The sequence below is a fragment of the Crocodylus siamensis genome, chromosome 4 (genome assembly GCF_052110815.1).
Source record: "Crocodylus siamensis isolate JL-2025a chromosome 4, ASM5211081v1, whole genome shotgun sequence".
Classification (NCBI taxonomy): domain Eukaryota; kingdom Metazoa; phylum Chordata; order Crocodylia; family Crocodylidae; genus Crocodylus; species Crocodylus siamensis.
In genome coordinates, this window is record NC_143398.1 from 68,055,462 (window position 1) to 68,074,551 (window position 19,090).

The following is a 19,090-nucleotide window of genomic DNA, read 5'->3' on the forward strand; positions in this document are numbered from 1 at the left end:
ATTTAGAACTAGATTTTGTACTCAGTAAGGAACTAGTTGAGAGAGGCACATTGGGAAATCTGCTTATGGTGATGCCAGGCAGACAGGCTGCTGCCTTTTGTAGCCAGGCATCCTATTCCTCGACTAGAGAGAAGTAATCAAGCCTGGCGGTCATCAATGCTTGTTTATTGTGGCAAAGTCTGATTGTAATAGGATGAGGTGGGATTTTCCAGCTAGTTGTAGATAGGATGAGGCATTATTTTATAGCAGAGCTACTTAAGCATCTGAGGAACCCAAAAGGATGACAAAGAATGACTTAAGAAGCTTACTTGAAAGGTTGCATGGTTATAGCAAGTATTAGTGGCCTTTGAGATAATGCAGCTTCTGGGTTTCAAGAGGAGGGAAACAAACTCCCAGACAAACAACAACTTTCTACTCATTTCTAAAGACCAGAACTTGGGGGGTTGTATGGTTTTACTGAACAGAGCTTTCAGGGTGCATTATTGCTGCATAGACTACAAAAATGAGGGCATAAACTAGTCTATCTAGGCTGTTGGCTGCACATCATTTTAATGACAGCTGTGATTTTGTGCATTTATATTAACAATAACACATTGCTTTTTAAAAAAAGGAACCAATCCAGAGAGAAATCACAGGGGAACATAAAACTTTGTTTTAAAATATAAAATTAATTAATTTCTTTTTAGTAATCTCGAGCAGGTCCAGGGAGGTGATCCTCCCCCTCTATGCGGCACTGGTCAGGCCGCAGCTGGAGTACTGCGTCCAGTTCTGGGCGCCACACTTCAAGAGGGACGTGGACGATATGGAAAGAGTTCAGAGGAGGGCCACTCGTATGATCAGGGGTCAGCAGGGCAGGCCTTATGAGGAGAGGCTACGGGACCTGAACCTGTTTAGCCTCCACAAGAGAAGGTTAAGGGGGGACCTTGTGGCCTGCTACAAACTGGTCAGGGGGGATCAGCAGGTATTGGGGGAGTCCCTGTTCCCCCGTGCGCTGCCAGGAGTGACCAGGAATAACGGTCACAAACTGGCGGAGGGTAAGTTTAGATTAGATATTAGGAGGCGCTACTTCACAGTCAGGGCGGCTAGGGCCTGGAACCAGCTTCCAGGGGAAGTGGTGCAGGCTCCTAGCCTGGGGATTTTTAAAAGGAAGTTAGATGAGCACCTTGCCGGGGTCATCTGACCCCAGTGCTCTTTCCTGCTAAGGCAGGGGGTCGGACTAGATGATCTACCTAGGTCCCTTCCGACTCTAGCTACTATGAAACTATGAAACTATAATAGATTCATGAAGAAAAACATTTTTAATAGCTTCAGTTTTCAGTTTGAACTATATTAAATATATTCTCTGCAGATTGTTGGTGTTACTTTTTTGAGATTCAAAGTAGGAACAAATTTCAAAATATGAGAGATTATTTTGACAGTCATTCTGTTAAAGATTAATTTTAGCTTACTCAAATGTCTCTGGAACTATATTGCCTTTTATTCTGTTTCTCAGGCTGCCTGCTAGCTAATCTGGCAAAGACCGAAGATTGTCAGGCCAATTATAGACATTTTACAGGATTAAGGACTGTAGGATTTCTTATAGTCCACAGACCAGGATGTATAATGAGGAAGGGCTGTGATGCCTTTTTCTTAACATTTTGATTCCATTTGAAATGTCTGTTTTGCAACAATGTTTTTTAGGATTTTTTTCCACAATGTGCCCTCAATTGTGGCAAAATTAGGTTCAAACAGGATTGATTGGATTCTGTTTTAATTAATTATAGTATCAGTGAATGAAATTGTATTATAAGGGTTTGCAGAACCAAGGCTATGAACTTGCCTTGAAGTAAAAAATCTCTGTTCTCTAAGTCTTTTTGCAAATGCTAGAATACCTTTAAATTGTACCAGATTGATATAGGATATTGATACCTATGTCTGCTTTGCATTCTTTTTTGTCATGTCACTTGGTCTCCACGGATTTTCCTCCTTTCTTAACAGAGTTCTTTATCCTGTGGCTTAGGGCTCAAAAAGACCATTATTCTTCTGTGGCTATATCTTGCAGGACTGGACAAACAGGATTTTTTACACAAGTTCTATGGAAAACTGTCAAGATAATTAACATTTTAATAGGTAACTGAAATGTGACCTGGATCCCCCAACTTCATGAATGAAACGATGGTGTCTGCACTAGAAGGTATTTGAGAAAATTCCCTACCATTGCTACGATGCTTTCAGCTCAATAACTAATAACAATGGTGACAGACAGCGAAGGTGCAGCCAAACTACTACTGTTATTTCAAGCATTGCAGACCTGCTCTAGCTAGGCTGATGGTCAACTGGAGTCCTGTCAGCATTATCCCTCCTACCATTTCTGGCTTGTAGCAAAGGGATAAAAAAGACAAGATAAGGAGCAGAACAGAGCTTCATAGGATGAAGCATACATGTGAGGACAGAAAAATGTCAAATAGCTTTAGTAATGATGCAATACAAAAAAAACTTACATGAAGAATGTGTTAAGGTTGCAATATCAACTATTCAAATGAGGGTTGAATTATGCCTGAATTAAGGTTAGAACAATTGTAATTGTTTAATTTGATTTTAATTCTAATATAGGAGTGTTAAACATGACCCATGGGTTGGATCTGGTCCATGGGGGGCCACTCTATCCCATCTACCAGGCTACTGATCCCATTGCCACTTGCCCTATTCATGGGCGACTGGTGCCTCCTGAATCTGGGGGGGGGGGGGCACCTGATTGCTGAGCAGAGGGGGCCTGGCCGATCACCGAGCCCAGAAACGCCAGCAGTGAAACCGGAATTGCCACCAGGGGACCAACCTCTGTCCCCCCGTCGGTATGCCACTGCAGGGTGGGGGAGGAGAAGGCACACACCAAGCACTTGCTGATGCTGCTACTGGCGGTGTCAGCAGTGGGGATGGTCCTGTCATGGGGGGCATATGCCCCCCTGTTCTCCCCCTATGTGTCACCTATGGCCCTAATATTGTTATCCCTGCTGCTCTCACTGTTGTTCCTACTAGTCTCCCCACTGATCAAGCCGCCCCCATCCTGTGCTCCATGCCAGACCCAGCCCACAACGGAGCCCTGAAGTCCAGATACAGCCTAGGGTGGGTCTTTGACACCCCTGTCCAAGTGCAGAGGTTATGATCCAGTCTTCAGTTCTATGAGCACATACTGTTTTGTGCAGGTCACTGCCTCACTCAGCGCCCAGGTTGAATAATGCTCTCTGAAGGAGCAGCTATTCAATGTTTCATTTTCTCTTCATTGCTCACTACATGGCTTGAAGCCTTATTTACTGCACACCCATCATTCCCTGTCCTGAATACCATTATTAGTTTCCTCATGGTACCTTCTGCAAAGTGCTCATCCCAACTGTTAATAAAAAATATGTCCTTCTGGGGAATTAAGGGGGACATTTTATTCTCATTGTATGTATCAGGAATGGAGGCCCAGAGACATTTGCAGCAAATGTGGACACTAAGGTGGGTGGCTCCATTTAAGGACATGGCATGTCTTTATTCATTGTAATCTCTGGAAAGACTCCAAGATTCAGGTCTATGAAGTCATCATCATCCCCAGTCTCCTCCACAGTTGTGAAAGGTGGGTGATTTACTGTTGTCATCTCAAGAGCCTGGGGAGGTATCATCAAAGAAAATCTCCAGAAAATCTTTCACATCAAATGGGAAAATTTCTGCACAAATGCCAGCTTCCTTGCTAAAGCCAGTGTTGCCAGCACTGAGTCCATGATCTTTGAGCACCAACTTAGCTGGACTGGGCATTGTGTACAGATGGCTGCCTCTCAACTCCCAAAACAAGTGCTCTACTCCCATCTTGGTAATGGCCTGAGGTCTTGCGGTGGCCAGGGGACATGTTACAAGGACACATTGAAGGCATACCTCAAGAAAATGGATGCTGACATCAAGAGTTGGGATAAGCTGTCTGCTGACCAGCTCCAGTGGCGCTGCAACAGCAAACAAGCACCAGCCCATTTTGAGGCAAAGTGTCTTCCAAGTCCACAAAGCAGGTGAGCACCACCCAGTGCTCGGATGCACCTACCCTCCTCTCCCCTGCCACCCGCCGCTGCTGCTACTGCTTTCTACCCTGCCGGCTGCGGTGAGGGTGGGAAGCTCCTATCTCAGGACCTTCAGAGAAGCTCCTGCTCCTCCAGCCAGCCTTGAGGGAAGGGGGTGAGGGGAGCTGGGCTGGGACACAGAAGCTTCCCCCAGCCCAGCGCGTCTGCCCGCCTGCAGGCGGAGACGCCCCGCCCGAGTCCGTTTCTCCAGCTGGAAAGTGCGCGGACGAACACAGCAGGTCTCGAACTCGCTCCTCACCCGCGCGGAGCAACCCCGTGTCTCTCCGCCCCGCCCCGCCCGCGTGTCAGGGGGCGGGGCCATGGCAGCACCTGCAGGCCCGGAGGAAGGCGGCCGCGTCGGAGAGGCGCATGCGCCGTCATAGGCTGGCGCCCCGCCCCCACGCAGCCGCTCGGGCAGGCGGAGGCGGCGGCTGTGCTCGGCAGGTGAGGGTCGGCGGGCGCCGGGGCGGGCGCGCGGGGGGCTCCCTTCCCCTCTGCTCGGGGCCGCCTCAGGCGCCGGCGTGCCAAGGGGGCGGAGCAGAGCCGGCCCCGAAGGACTCGCTGGGCTGCCGCGGCCGCCTGTGGTTCCGCGGCTTGGGAGCAACCTGGGGCTGCGGTTGAAGCCCGGGGGATGCGGCTTGGTGGTGGGGATGCGGCCCAGATGAGGCTCTTGGGGTGAGGGGGGAGACTGTGGGGTTTTTTTAAGTGCCGGGGTGAGAGGGAAATACGCCCGTGATGAGCTGCTGTTGCAGGGAAACCTATGTGCTACCTGAGACAAGGAAGCCCAGGTGAAAAAAGGGCCTTAAAAAGTGGGACGGGAAAGAGAAGTGTGTCTGAGACGAGGCGCAAGGCAGTGTCACCCTCGCATCGATGCCTTGTGTTGGGCCAGAAGTATCGGCCTGCCTGGCTCAGAGCCCCAGCGGCACAGGTTGATTCAATAAAAGGTGTCATCCTAAGCAATCCCAGCCTCCTATCATTTCAGGATCATCACAATTCCACATGGCTCTTACGCTGCCCTAGGTGCAGCACTGGACCTAAACTCCATATGGTCCCAGGTGAACTTGTAGTATTTGCCAGAGATAATGATAATAATCATAATTATTTTCACCATTTTTGGGCCCCCTTTCTGACTGGGCCTGGTTCACCCATGCCTGTGTCCAACCCTGCCTAGGTGAGAAGCAGGCTCCTAACACTGTTTGTTCAGTTTGATGTTGAAGCTTGCCCTTGAAATCCTGGCTTCCAGTGGCATTGTTCTTGAGTTATTTTTTTTAAACGTAGTGCTTACCTACTTAGTATTTGCCACTTCGTATTTATCGCACTGTGGTGCGATAAAGATTGTGGGCTTATTTTTGATTTCATTTAAGATCTGCAGGCAATATCACACCTTGTCAGTGTAGAGCAGTGTTTTAGAGGGGGTAAGTTGTAACCGTGTTGGTCTAAGGACACGGGCAGACAAGGTTCTTTGGGTAAATGCGATGTCTTTTATTAAACCAACTCAAATAGTTGGAAGAAAGATTTTTTTTTCCAACTATTTGAGTTGGTCTAATAAAAGATATTGCATTTACCCAAAGAACCTTGTCTTCTGAGCAGTGATTTAAATACTTGCACTGTTAAGTAGTGAGGTTTTAATTGATTACCTTATGAAATTAGGGTTGTTTTGGACCCAAAGCAGCACCCCACAGATAATTTTTCTCCTCCTAAAGAAAGTTCTGGGCATAGCTTTTGTACTGGGTATAGCTGACCCAGCACTGCCTGACACCTTTCTGTATATTTTGTTTATTGTAGTGAATGCATAAGCATTATGACAAACATTTTTTGGCAGATGGCGCACAAAGCAGCAAAATCTTGAGTGGTTATTTGTAGTTGCAGCTAATAATATATCATTGCAATATTTTCACCAGTTCCAGACTGTTGCCTTATTGTATTTGTTGTTGGCACCCTTCATCACTTACCTTTGCTTTGTATTACTTTATTAGTTTACTCTATTTACTTGAAGCTGTCACTTTATGCACAGTCAGGTATGGTGACTGTTTCTATGGACTGTTTAGTAACTATAACATCATTAGCCATTTCCTTTTAGGAGCAGGAGTAAGGGTATTTTATTTTGAAGTATGTACTGTGACAGATGTCATATGTTTAAGCATATCCATATTCCTTGACAAAGAGAGAGGTTGGGAATATGGAGCAAAAACTGAAACCTGATTGGTTATGATTTTTTGTAGAGGTTTTTTTGTTGCTGTTTTTTTCTTTTTTGTTTTTGCATTGTATTATGGTTAAGTATGTTTTCACGCATTCTGAGCATGGTTGTATCAGGCTTACCTTTTTGGTCTCATTTAGCAGGATTATACTTCTGTTGCACTAGGTTACTATTACCTTCTGAATAAAGAAGGATAAATAATTTACCAGTGTCATTATCCTTGTAATAAATAACAAATGTGAATTGACAGCATATTACCAGAACACTTGCATCTTTTTCATTATATTGAAAAGGGTAAGCTTTTTTTCCAGCTGAACAGTTAAAACAGTCTCTTTCATTGAAGGATTTATTTTTGCATCTCAGAGGAAGTTTAATAGTTGTTAGTCTCGACTTCTGTATTCACTTTATTTAAAATTCAGATTGAATGATTTTAAAATTCTAGGAAGACTATAAAAACTATTCACTAGTACATTTTGTTACATCTGTCAAAGAAGCAACTTTCCTTCTAAGCTTTTTTTTTTATGCCTAGTTTTTGTAGTAATAGATTCAGAAGTATGGTATTTAAATTGAGATGGAGATAGTCTTAAGTAAAATCTCTTTTGAATGATGCAGGTTCATGCTGATATCATTCATATAATTACTGTTTTCCAAAAAAAATAAACAAACAAGCAAGCAGAGGGAGTACTTCATTATGCACATCTCCAAGCAATTCTGTAGAGCTTTAAAAACCTGTAAAGCATAGTTTTTTGTTCTAACTAAAAACTTCAACTTTGTTAGCTGCTCAATAGCTATTGAATTCCACTCAATTCAGTAGCAGTGGAATTAGACCTAAAATCCAAAAAGTAGAATGAACAGACTATTTTGGAAGAACCGTTGCATTAACTTAAATGAATCAGCATTTGTTGTAAAAATGAAGACTGTTTATAGGAAAACACGTAAAATCTAGGACATTGATATGTTAACTGAAAGTGAAAAAATCCAATTTTCACGACGCCAGTGGATTACATTGTGCAGTACTGGCTTTCAGTTTAGCAAAAAGGTACTGTGACCCTCAGCTTTTATGCAGGGTATTAATATGTTTTTTTTTATAGACTTCACAAAGCTTTACAAGCCTTATAAGCATTTAGGTGTTTATCTTTGAATATTGGGTGTTTCTGGTGACTGTACTAGGTACAACTCCTGTACATTGCAGTGTGGTTTTTTCATGCTGATGATGTCTGTTTAAACAAAACAAAATGAAAGAATTCAATAAAAAGAACTGGGCTTATCTATACTTTTTCTGAAGTGTATGGTAGACACTCAGCACAGTCCTTTAAAACAACGTGAAATAGTGAAACAGAGAGAACTAAATTAATTACCATATTTACTTGCATAGTACACACTCTCCCCCCCCCCCCAAATTAGCCATCTAAAATTGGGGGGTGGTTAAGTGAAGAAGCTGATTTTTGTAGAATAGAGGCATGGGGACCCTGGAATGGCTGCTGTGGGCCGATTCCCTTTTGGCTGCAAGGAGGAATTGTGGAGTCTGTGCTTCAGCCAAAAGCTAGAAGTTAACCTTGTCACAGCTGCTGCCAGATTGAACTGGTAAAGCCCCCTGTGTGGCCACTTAGCTTTGTTACACCAAATTGGTTTAATGCGATATCGCGTGAGACTGCACAGTTCTCTTGTGTTGACAAGACCTATGGTGAGTTGGTCCATAATATGCAAAATAATCTCATTGCTGGTGACAAAATTTGAGAGATTCGGATTGTAGTGTGGGTGCACTTAATTGGGTGACCTCTACAATACAGAAAAAGAGAAGGTAATCATTCCCCATTCAGTGCTTTGTGCTAGAGCATGACAAGCACGTTTAATTCCAGATTATGCAATGCAGAATTGTGTTTCAAGCCTTATTTGTTTAGCATACTAAAAAGAATGTCTGTCTTATGGAAAGGTTAATTTCAGGCATTTTGAAGACTCTGCTTAGGCAGAATTACAACCCCCCCCCCACCCCCCCCCCCAACAACAGCCCTGTAGCAGAAATATGCATTGAATTCTGACAAATTAGCTCTCTTGTTTTTTAAAGAGAAATTTATTTGAGAGAGAAACTGGAGAGATTAAAGCACTGTTCACAACCATCAAACAAGTGGATTTGTTTTGTAAAATACTAACTAGGTTTGACTTTCTCTCACCAAAAGCATTTACAAATAGTATCTTTTTCTTTCCAAGATTCTGTCAGTTAAATGGTAACAATCCATGTGTGTGTGGCTGCTTTTTGGGTGCTTCTCAAAGCTACAGCTGATGCTGACATTTCTGAAACATGAAATGAAGAGCGAGAGTTCTAGTGACATGATTTATAGACAAGGTTTTATTGTTTGTCAGGCATTTCTTTAAGTGGTTGTGAGGAGCTGTAATGGTAATTTTGAAGGGTGGGGAATGTTTCTGGAGTTGCTTATAGAAATGTTGAAACACAAATGACATTATATTGAAAGAAGATATGGGATGGTAGACTGTTGCTTTGTGGGAAGCCATCAATCTTATGGATATTTGCTTGGATTCTTACTAGCAGCTAAGAGGCTTTAATCTCCATATTAATATAAAATAAGTAGGCTAACTGTTTGAGTTGTCTTGCTGTTGACATTTTTCACATTTTTGATTTGGTGTTTGAAAGTACAGTAAAAGCTCTGTTATCTGGCATCTCCCCACGAATGGGGGATGCCAGTTAATCAAATATGCCGGGTAATCAAATATGCACCATCTGATGCACTCGCGGTGTCAGTGTGCCCGTGCAGGCTGCTTTGGCTTGGGCTGTGGGCCAAAAAGTGACAAAGAAAAACTTGGCTTGCAGCGGCAAAACCAGAAGTCCCCCAGAAGTGGTACTTCTGGTTTTGCTTTTGCTGCATCCCTCGGATGCCGGTTAGTAGAGTTTTTTTCTGGCTAATAAAGTGCCAGTATTCAGCATCTTATTCAGCTAACCTTCTTTTCTTACTGGTATTTAACATTAGATGTAGTGCAAAGAAAATACCTTAGAAAATTCTGGAACTTAGAAATCTCTGTCTGTCTGTGGGAGGAGCAGTGGAGAAAACGAGGATAAATAGGCAGAAACTGCAAAGTTCTTTACTGTATTTATATTGTTTACTCTCTGTTCTTTCATTTAATAAGCAAAGTTTGGTGCAGAACACCCTTGTGTGCTTTTGGGTATAGAAGCTAGTGTTGTGTAACCAAACTAGACTTATGAGCATCCAGGCTTGAGTGGGTCTTTGATTTTTTTTTTTTTTAATATATATAAAAATATTTATAATGTAAACAGTGTGTCTTATACCAGATTGCATAACTTGGCCATTTATAAATTGAAAAATGGTTAATATGCAGAAACCAACATCATTAAAGACTTTCACAATATATTAATGACTATAGAGAGCCTAGATAGTATGTATTTTCATAGCAGCATACTGCTTCCACACATGTCAAAATACCAACTTTTTTGTTAAGAGAATTACCATGAAGGACAGCTGTGTGAATAGGATAAGTCTTTACTCACTGTCTTGATGACTGAAAAATTGTTTGTGGTTACCACAAGTTCAGTGTCTCCTTACAGCTGAGCTGTTGAGTGAGACCAGCTGGGGAGAAGGGGGAGGAGAGCCAGCACGGAAGAATAAGTTAATTAAAACCAACAAAAATATTTCATAGACTGAAATTCAGAGTTTTTTTACATTTCTCCCTTCTTGAAGTGCACTGTTAAGCATGTACATAAACCACTATTTAAATGCAGTAATTTCTCGGGTGGTAGGTGGGCTCGATCCAAATATTTGAAGTCTGTCGTGTTTAAGTCTCTGTTCAGATGCCACTCTAACAACTGTCTTTTGGGTTGTTAGTGTAACTTGTATGTGAGACATTTAGCACAGCAATCTAAGTATTTACTGTTTGAGATAAGAGGATCTGGTTAAACTCCTCTTAAAGGAACTGAACCAGCCATTAAAGTATCACTAAAACGATAGATTATGTGTACAAAGCAGCTCTGTTATACAGGTGGCATACCTCTGCGTGCACACTTTCTTACATAACATGCCTGACTTGGGCTTTATTGTCAGCTGTGCTGGGAGTAAGCTGTATAAACACCATTAGTTAGTTACTCAGGTGAAACAATGCAGGGGGTTGATATAGACTTCTGTCTTGCAGTCTAGGTGTAAGACTTTGCTCAATAGTTGATGGGAGTTGAATGGAGTTAATATCTCTTTACTATTAATTTGTATTCCAGAAAAGCCTAGAGGTTTTAATGTAGATTTATAGTTTTAGGCACTGTGCAAACTTCAGGTTCAGTTTTGTAATGCACTGGAATACTGCTGTGCCTGGCTAGAGCCTGCTAACTTCAGCAGGACCCTGTGGTGCAGCCCGCTGAGAGCAGAGCCATTCTAAGGCAAATCCCCCTGCCTCAGAAGTGTGCCATGCACTTGTCTACTCTATTTAGGAAAAAAATGTAGGTATTCGGTAGGCAGAGTGATAGTTTACAAATAATGAAGTCTCATAGATTTCATAGACATTAGGGCTGGAAGGGACTTCACAAGATCATTGGGTCCAGCCCCCTGCCTAAGTTCTGATAGCATTTTCTTTTAAAATGGCATGGTTCTTATTGGTTTTGCTTAATTTTAATGTATTTTAAATATTACACAGGATATATGTGAATTAAGAGAAAGAACAGCAGGGAAGGAAGTCAGCATAAATTTCCTGGTAGGAGAAGGGTGATGGCAACAATATTAACTTCTTTTTTCTTTGTTCTGTTTAGTTTTAAATTCTGTGTAGTGGTTACAGAATGATGCATCTGTGTCAGAGCCTGGGCATAATACTCATTTGTGTAACTGGCATACGTTTAAACACTGACATAAATAACACCAGCATATAGAATAGATTTTGGGGTAGCTGCAGACAGTATGCACCTGTTATCTGCTCCCTGACCACCGTATGTGGTGTTGTAAAAGCTTGCTTATGTGAACGGCTATTCTGAGGTAAGCTGTGGACACATGACGTATTTACAAGTATAACTTACACCTGTATCTTTCAACCCTAATGTACCCGTTCTCTGCTACGTGTAAGTTACAGTAGAGTAGGGCTCTATATTGTATGCCTGTTCCTTTTATTCACTGGTCTAAATATGTTGTGCCCCAGTCCTCAGTAGGTTTAGGCATTGTAATAAGAATAGGAAACAAGACACAGACTTCTAGCAGGTTCTACTCTGTGATAGCCTGAAGTGGTTTATGCAGCTTATAACACGGCCAAACCTATGTAGGTTTTCATGAAGAGCGTAAATACAAATCCTTGAACACAACATTAACTCTCTGCCAAAATTCAAGTCCCTGCTCCAGACCATATAAGAACCTTTTCAAAATGGAGACCCTTTTAAACATTATGAAATATATTTTTCATCAGCACTTTGGACATGGTCAAACAATATTTGCTCAAGTAGTCCATAAACTTTGATCTAAAGCAGACATTAAAGCTGGAAAGCTTTAGCCAAAAGGGTTAATTTGCCAAAGGTGTAAGTAACTAAATACAGTAGAGGGTTAAATGATGTTAGGCAAGCTTAATACAACTGTCAGTGCTAAGAATTAAATGCATGATTTCCAGTTTTCCTACTGGACAATGGAGAAAGGCTTTTAAGATAATTGTTCCATTAAAAGGAAGGTTTTCAGACCTGATAAAGCTTGGGAGCCAGGGAGAAATGGGGAGCATGTGCAGAAGACGAACTGGCAGGTTACTTATTCCTATTTTGCTTCCTGTGCCAAATTCTCTGTTTCAGGGGTGGTCTCCCAGCTGTTACTGGGTGTGTAAAAGGTTAAAGAGTCTTCACGATTGAAAGATTGTCTCCTGTTTCTTTTGTTGGCTGTGAAGATTTGGGCCCATAGGAGAAGGATGGAGGTAGAGTGCTTGCTGCACTGCTGCAAGGGCAGTAGCATTTGTGTATTGAGAATGACTGACTTTTTTCCTTGGTGGCTGAGGGGAGTTGATGTATTGAGTAGAAGGAATGGAATTATACTGATTTATTGAAGTGAGAGACTAAGGATGATGGGCATTTTTTACCCAGGATAGTAAGTTCTTAGGAGTAGATGTTGGTGACAGTATTTCAAGTTCTGTAGATTTGAGTTTACTAAATGTTAAACACTATGGCTAAGTACAGATGGTCAAAAAGCCCAAGGCTGAATTGATTCAGTCTTTGCAGGTTAGTCTAAGATGCATAGATTAAACTAATAAGCAAGTTAATAGGCATATACTTTTGATTCTGGAAATGCAGCCATGTGCCTGAAGTGGCCCAGGCCAAAGGGGGCGGGGTGCTAGAGCATGCCTTTTTGCTTAGTTGGAGCAGAAAGTTTGGGCCAATGCTAGCCTGTCCACCTATCTTGCGAGGTGGGCTTTGCAGGGAAGGTGAAAAGCATCTTGGGATGCTGGGGGAGTATGAACTAACTTGAAGCTGGAGGAGATCTGGGACAAAAGTTCAATAAACTGATTTAACCTGGAAAAGCGCAGGCTCGGGGTGATCTAATGGCCACCTATAAGTTTATCGGGGTGACCACCAGTACCTGGGGGAACTTTTGTTCACCAGAGCACCCCAAGGGATGCTGAGGTTGAACGGTTATAAACTACTGCAAGACCATTTCAGGCTGGATGTCCTGGGGAAAGGGTAGGACATGGACCCTGAAGGGTCAAGGAGGGACCCTGGGAGACAACACACCCCAGGGAAAATGTAGGAAAAGAGAACGAGCGAAAACGCCCTACTTGCTGCAGGAACTGCAGTGGGACCAGAAGCGGAGGTGGGACCCGTGCGGCTCGTTAGCAGTGGGTTTTTTTAAAGTGAGAACAGCTGGGGAGAAGGGGGAGGAGAGCCAGCACGGAAGAATAAGAAGGGTAAACAGCAAGACGGGAGAGACTGGAAAAGGGCACAGGGGAATTATCCCCTGAACCCACTGTGGAGCTTAAGAATGCTGCCCATAGGGGAGGAGAATGCCCTGAGAAGCGGCAATATAAAGACGCTGTTACCGGGCTAAGAAAGACGGAGGTAGCCAGGCTGTATATCACCCTAAAGCCATGAGGAGAGACTACAGGAGGGACCCCACAGGCAGAATCCAGCTCCAGCGAATCGTCCAGGGCAGAGGTGAACAGCCAAGAGGCTAGCAAAGACTGTCACGTTCTGGACTGAGGACCCGGAGGAGTCCGTCGGAGGAAGGTTTTCCCCAAGGCGGAAGAGACACCAAGGGTCGGCCTCATACATGGTACGCTAGGGGTAGGGGATAGGTACCACTGAGGGAGCATTCGGTGGAGGGACGGTGTAATTGTGGGGCATGCTGTAACTAAACTGCCCCAGGATATAATTAGAGGCTCACAGGGGGGGTTGTAGGTAGTTTTGTTGTCAGCTTCTTTTTTTTTGTTTGTTATTTCGATCGCCCGTTGTGCCTGTGTAAAATTCAGGTGGAGGGCACCGTAAAGCCGAGGACCTAGATGGACTAGTAGGACCGGGCCATATAGCCTAGGCTGTAGTGATACCCAGGGATAAGATCTCGTATAGGTAGGGCTGGCCGCAGAAATAATACCGGCACTCCGTTGTGGCTGCGTATAGGCCAAGGTGCAGGGGAGGTTGGAGCCTCGTGAAGACTACCACCCTTCGGCCTGAGATAGTCAAACCCTGGCGGTTGGACCCCCACCACTGATAAGGTCATTAAAGTTGTGGCAGGTGGGATTAGGGGGATAAGACTGCCTGAGGTGATATCTCGTTGCCCTAAGACCATTGGGACGGAGCAGAAGACCATCATCAAAATCCAGAGCCGAGTGGCAAGGGACTGGATGATTGAGGCCTGGCGGGTGCACTGGACATAAGGAAAAATTTCTTTACTGTCTGAGCCCCCAAGGTCTGGAACAGCCTACCATCGGAGGTGGTTCAAGCACCTACATTGAACACCTTCAAGAGTAAATTGGATGCTTATCTTGCTGGGATCCTATGACCCCAGCTGACTTCCTGCCCTTTGGGCGTGGAGCTGGACTCGATGATCTTCTGAGGTCCCTTCCAGCCCTAATGTCTATGAAATCTGTGAAATCAATTCGGTCTGATTTCTACAACAATCCAGGCTCATCTTAAACCAGTTTCAGCCACTGAACTTCTGTTGTGTTATAGATTGGAGCCGGTTCCTGATCACTTATTCTGGTTAACGTATGTTTTCTGTCCCTAGCTACGGTCTCGTGTTTGCAGTAGAGAAAAACTGAACACATTGTTGAAGTTTATCCTTGAAAAAAATGGCCTGTTCTTTTGACCGCCCTTTCCCTTTTATTAGTTGACTTTTACCGGGCTATCTCCTTGAATGAATCACATTATTAGACTCTTCGTAATAAGAAAACTACGGGGAAAATTGCTTAAATGGGAACTTAAAAATAAGTGATCATTTTTGCACTATGCGAGGGGAGTAGGTACAAGCTGCATAGTTTGAACCAATAAGCAAGTGAACAGACATACTTTTGATCTAGGATTTATTCTGTTCACAAAGAAAATACTGCAAGTGGAATGGATATTACTGTTATAGGTACTTCTAAATAGAATGTATTTTCCCACAAAACATAGGAATACAAAAAATCTTTTTAGCTATACAAGGTCTTTGTTGTGCTTTATGTAAAAAGTTTTAGGGCATCTTTGGGCAAGGAACAAAGGCATACTTTCCATATATACAGCACACTGAAACTGTTCTGTTTGGGTGCCAGTTCATTTGTTTGTTTTTGAAGACTTACCTGGTGAACTGGCAAAGTTCTTCAGTGCTCTAAGAAACTGCCAAGGCAGTTGTCTTCCTCTGAAACACTGGGATGTTCATTGGCCAGGGGTTTTTGGCTGGGTGTCAGCACTTAAACTCAGAGCTTCCTGACTGGAAGGTCTTGCTTTTCTGCTTAGGATCATACCATTTACCAAATATGGGTCAAGAAGGACAGATTGGCACAGAGTGGTAATGGTGGTGGTACAGAGTGAGGATCCCTTGTCCTGAGATGTTCTGAGCATGTATTAACCAGTTATACCTGTCTGCTGTAATAGTGGTTTATTGGCGGTGTCCTTGTCACCCCTGCTTTTACTTTTAGCATATGACATGGTCATTTAAAAATTGAATCTTGTAGTTGTGAGGGTTTAAAATGGTTGTTTGGGGGATTCTGTGGGCAAATGGTGGCCAGCAAGTGCGGGAGAGGCATTTGGCCCTGAAGGTCCGTTCTAGTCTTGTTTTTCCTATATTTTGGTAAATACATTAATAAAATACAGTAAGTATGTTACAGATGTAAGGGCTTCCTTTGCTATTCCTTACTTGTATGAGTAATCTCTAACAATTTTGTGCTGTTTGAGTCGGTGATCGTAGGTCCAAGTCTATCATTTAACAAACCATGGAACCTTTTTATGATAACTTATTTACAGGTGGAATGTAGGTGTGTTTCTCTGATACTCCTGTTTTATTGCAATTAAGATTAGAAACCTGATTAGGGAGAAGGGAGATTTTTGTCTAAAGCTTATGTTTTTTTCTTATAATTTGTTTCCTACCTATGGAACACAGTTATATATGCAGCACATTCATGTGTGTACAAGATGCCCGTAATCTAGTGCACGCTGACTTTATGATGGAAGAGAAAGCATTTTTACATAGTTCATAGTTCACTCAGTTGCAGTTGCCTTGGTTAACAGGCACTTAAAGCTTACCTATAAATTGCCTGCTGGGGCAGCTGTGCTGTTCTGTGTGTAAATAGGATATATTTTTGGTATTTGAAATTTTAAGTTGTACATGTATTATGAAATATTTAAAATGTATTTTTCTGGGCTTTTGTCTTTTAAAAGTGCCAGAAATAAATGTAGATTCCTTCATCCTAATTGTTTGTTTGTTAATTCAGGGTTGCATATGATGAGGCTTTTATTATGGCCAGTGACCCCTTGGAAGGCTTTCATGAAGTGAACCTAGCTTCGCCCACTACACCAGATCTTCTTGGAGTATGTGAGTCAGGGACTAAAGAACAAACTACCTCTCCCAGCGTTATCTATCGGCCCCACCCATCTTCTGTGTGCTCTCCACCTATTCAACCCAATGCATTAAATGTTTCTGATCTTCCCACGCAACCTGTTTATTCATCTCCCAGGCACTTAAATTGCGGAGAAACATCGGGTATCAGGTAGGTTGCTCAGCTACTGTTGATAATGACCAACATCATTTTATTTAGGTAAACTAGCAAAATTTGTTAGTTTTAAATGGTTTATATAGCATTTTTAATAACACATTATGAATATCTTTAACTTCCTGTGTTTATGTTTACTGTGGTACATCTAACAGCAAAACTGACTTTAGGAGACTTTTTGTTTAATTAAAGAAATGTCACTCTCTTTACAGCATCAATGTTACCGACACGGTACCTTGTTCTACCTCTGGACCCCAGAGTGGGTCATTCAATCACAATAATTCCAGAAAGGAGAGCAATAATGCAGAGAGAGAGTTTTTGCAGGGTGCTACAGTAACAGATGTTCCTGAAGGGACTGAAGATATTTTTGGTCTGAGTACAGACAGTCTGTCTCACTTACGGAGCCCATCTGTACTGGAAGTAAGAGAAAAGGGCTATGAAAGACTGAAAGAAGAACTTGCGAAAGCTCAAAGGGTAAGATTTGTCTTCCTTCTGTTCTGTAATGGTCTAGAACTATAGGTGGGACAGAAGATGCTGCTGAACCCCCCATATATTTTAGGATTGTTACAGCATGACTGTTGTTGTCCTGAATAACTACAATGATGCTTCAGAAACCTCCTTTGGTAGGATTTGCTGGTACTGATTTTTCTTATGAAAAGCTTTTGCTGTTCTCTGTTTAAATATTTTTCCCTAAAAGGAGGGGTGGGGGGACAGGCATTCTTTCTTTTTGACTTTTAAGAAAAATTTCCTTCAATGGCACTTATCTTGTAGATAGATATTTTATAGGTGTGGATTTATGTACCTTTTGAGTCTTCGCTCTTGCGTTTTACAAAAATTCAGCGACATAGACCGTAGAACTATTTTAACACACAGGTAACTGCATATCACAGTTGTGTATCATAGGAATGCCTGTGTACAGAAGACCAAATAAAAATGTCATCGGCATTCTTTAGAGTACTGCTGTATCATATTCCAAATTGAACTTGATGTCTTTCTTGTTAAAACATGACTGAGAACCTGGAAAACTGTTCCACTTCTTCTGTTTTTACCACAAACTTATGTGACCCTGGGCAAAATGCTTATTTTCAGCTTCAGTTCTTTATCTGTAAAGTGTCAGTAATATATTAGCTTTGCAAGTGTGCTGAGGCATAATTCATTAATATTTGTAAAGCACTTTGTCTTCCTTGGATGGAAGGTGCTATATAAATGCAGAGTATTATTTATTTATTCTCTCTCTCTCTCTCTTTCGCTCTCGTTGTTTCCTTCTAGATGTTTCCCTGTTTGTGCCTGCAGTTTCTTTTCTTTCTGTACATGTGAGACTACGTTTATTTGCATCATCCTGCCACATTTGGATCAATCTTCCTGTGTATATTTGTTACCCCTTTAGCATTAAATGTTGTCATTAGTTTTATGTTGCACTTACCCATTCATTAATCATTTGTTAATGCAAACCTTAAATATGGTTTTTCATACTGTTTCTTCTATTGATATTTGGTCACTGAATAATTGCTGTTTCTGCATAGTCCAATTTTAGGTCTTTTGCTTGGGTGATTTATTTAGTTGGGAGTCAGCAGAAAAAATAATTAACCTTCAGTTAATTTGGAGGGCAAGTTACTCACTTGAGTTAGGAAGCTGTTATTTTGTTGTACCTGTCTAAGGTTAAACTTTATAGAAGAACCAGAACACTTAAGAATGGAAAATGCAACCCACTTCAACTCAGCACGTCTCTTCCCCCTGCCCCTTCCAACACACACTTTCTTATCACTCTTTACACATTTTCTTATTGTACCCATATTAGGGCACAGTAAATTAATTAACTCCACTATAGGATAGTGCTGTCTGGGACAAGTACTATCCTATAGCAGAGTAATTTATGTCACCACAACGCGTGTGTAGATGGTGACCGGGGCTGGCTGGGGCACGAGGGTGCTGCAGTGTGGGAGCTGCCTGCCAGTATCCGTGCACTATAACATCCTTGTGCCTCTGCTACCTACCACTGCCACTTGGAGCCTGGGGCTGACCTCCAGGTCCCCTGCCAGCCTGGGTCTACTCCACCCTTATTTTGCATGTTGCAGTCTCAGATGCATGTGTAAACACTGTGCCTGGGAGAAATAAACTCCAGTGCAAACGCACATGCATATACATGCGGGGTGTCTGTGTGTGTGTGCATGTGTGGTTCTCCCCATGTGAAAACAGTTACCCATTAGCACTCTTACACCTGCAGCAGTTGTAAAAGGTATGATTAGCAGTAGCTTTTGCCTTAATATTTCCTCTTTCCTGTTGCCAAACAATTCTGAAATACTAAAAAAAAAAAAATGAAGACTGCAGGAATAAATTGTTCCTTTCATGGCAAGTTCTGCTTGCCAATTCTCTGCTTGATTTTCCTTTTCTTGATTTTTGTAGATGTGTGCTGCCTGTATGCTGTTAGTTCCCTCCTCCTTGCACCTGCCCCCAAAAGACATGGCCATTTATAAGAGGATTGTTACTCTGTTGTAAGGTTTCTGGGTACTATGCAAACTTTGAAATTCTGCTTTGGTTATAGACATGTTTAAAAATGTCTGTGTACTTTAGATACGCATGTATATAATTCATGGAGTGGCTTCAATGGAAGTATATAAGTGTTTCTGCATTTCTGAACATGCCTTTAAAATCACTCCTCAAAACCTCTGTGAAC

General features: G+C 42.4%; 1 protein-coding gene across 2 annotated transcripts in view; it reads left to right on the forward strand.

The window, feature by feature from the left end:
• The first annotated feature begins 4,385 nt into the window (after positions 1–4,385).
• The window catches only part of RAB3IP (RAB3A interacting protein), a 63,315-nt gene continuing 48,610 nt past the window's right edge, over positions 4,386–19,090 (forward strand). For both annotated transcript variants that reach the window (XM_090042518.1, XM_090042519.1), the window contains exons 1-3: positions 4,386–4,511; positions 16,138–16,413; positions 16,629–16,890. In XM_090042518.1, the coding sequence (XP_089898644.1) occupies positions 16,163–16,413; positions 16,629–16,890 (513 nt within the window). In that variant the 5' untranslated portion in view covers positions 4,386–4,511; positions 16,138–16,162. The remainder of the gene's footprint in view (positions 4,512–16,137; positions 16,414–16,628; positions 16,891–19,090) is intronic.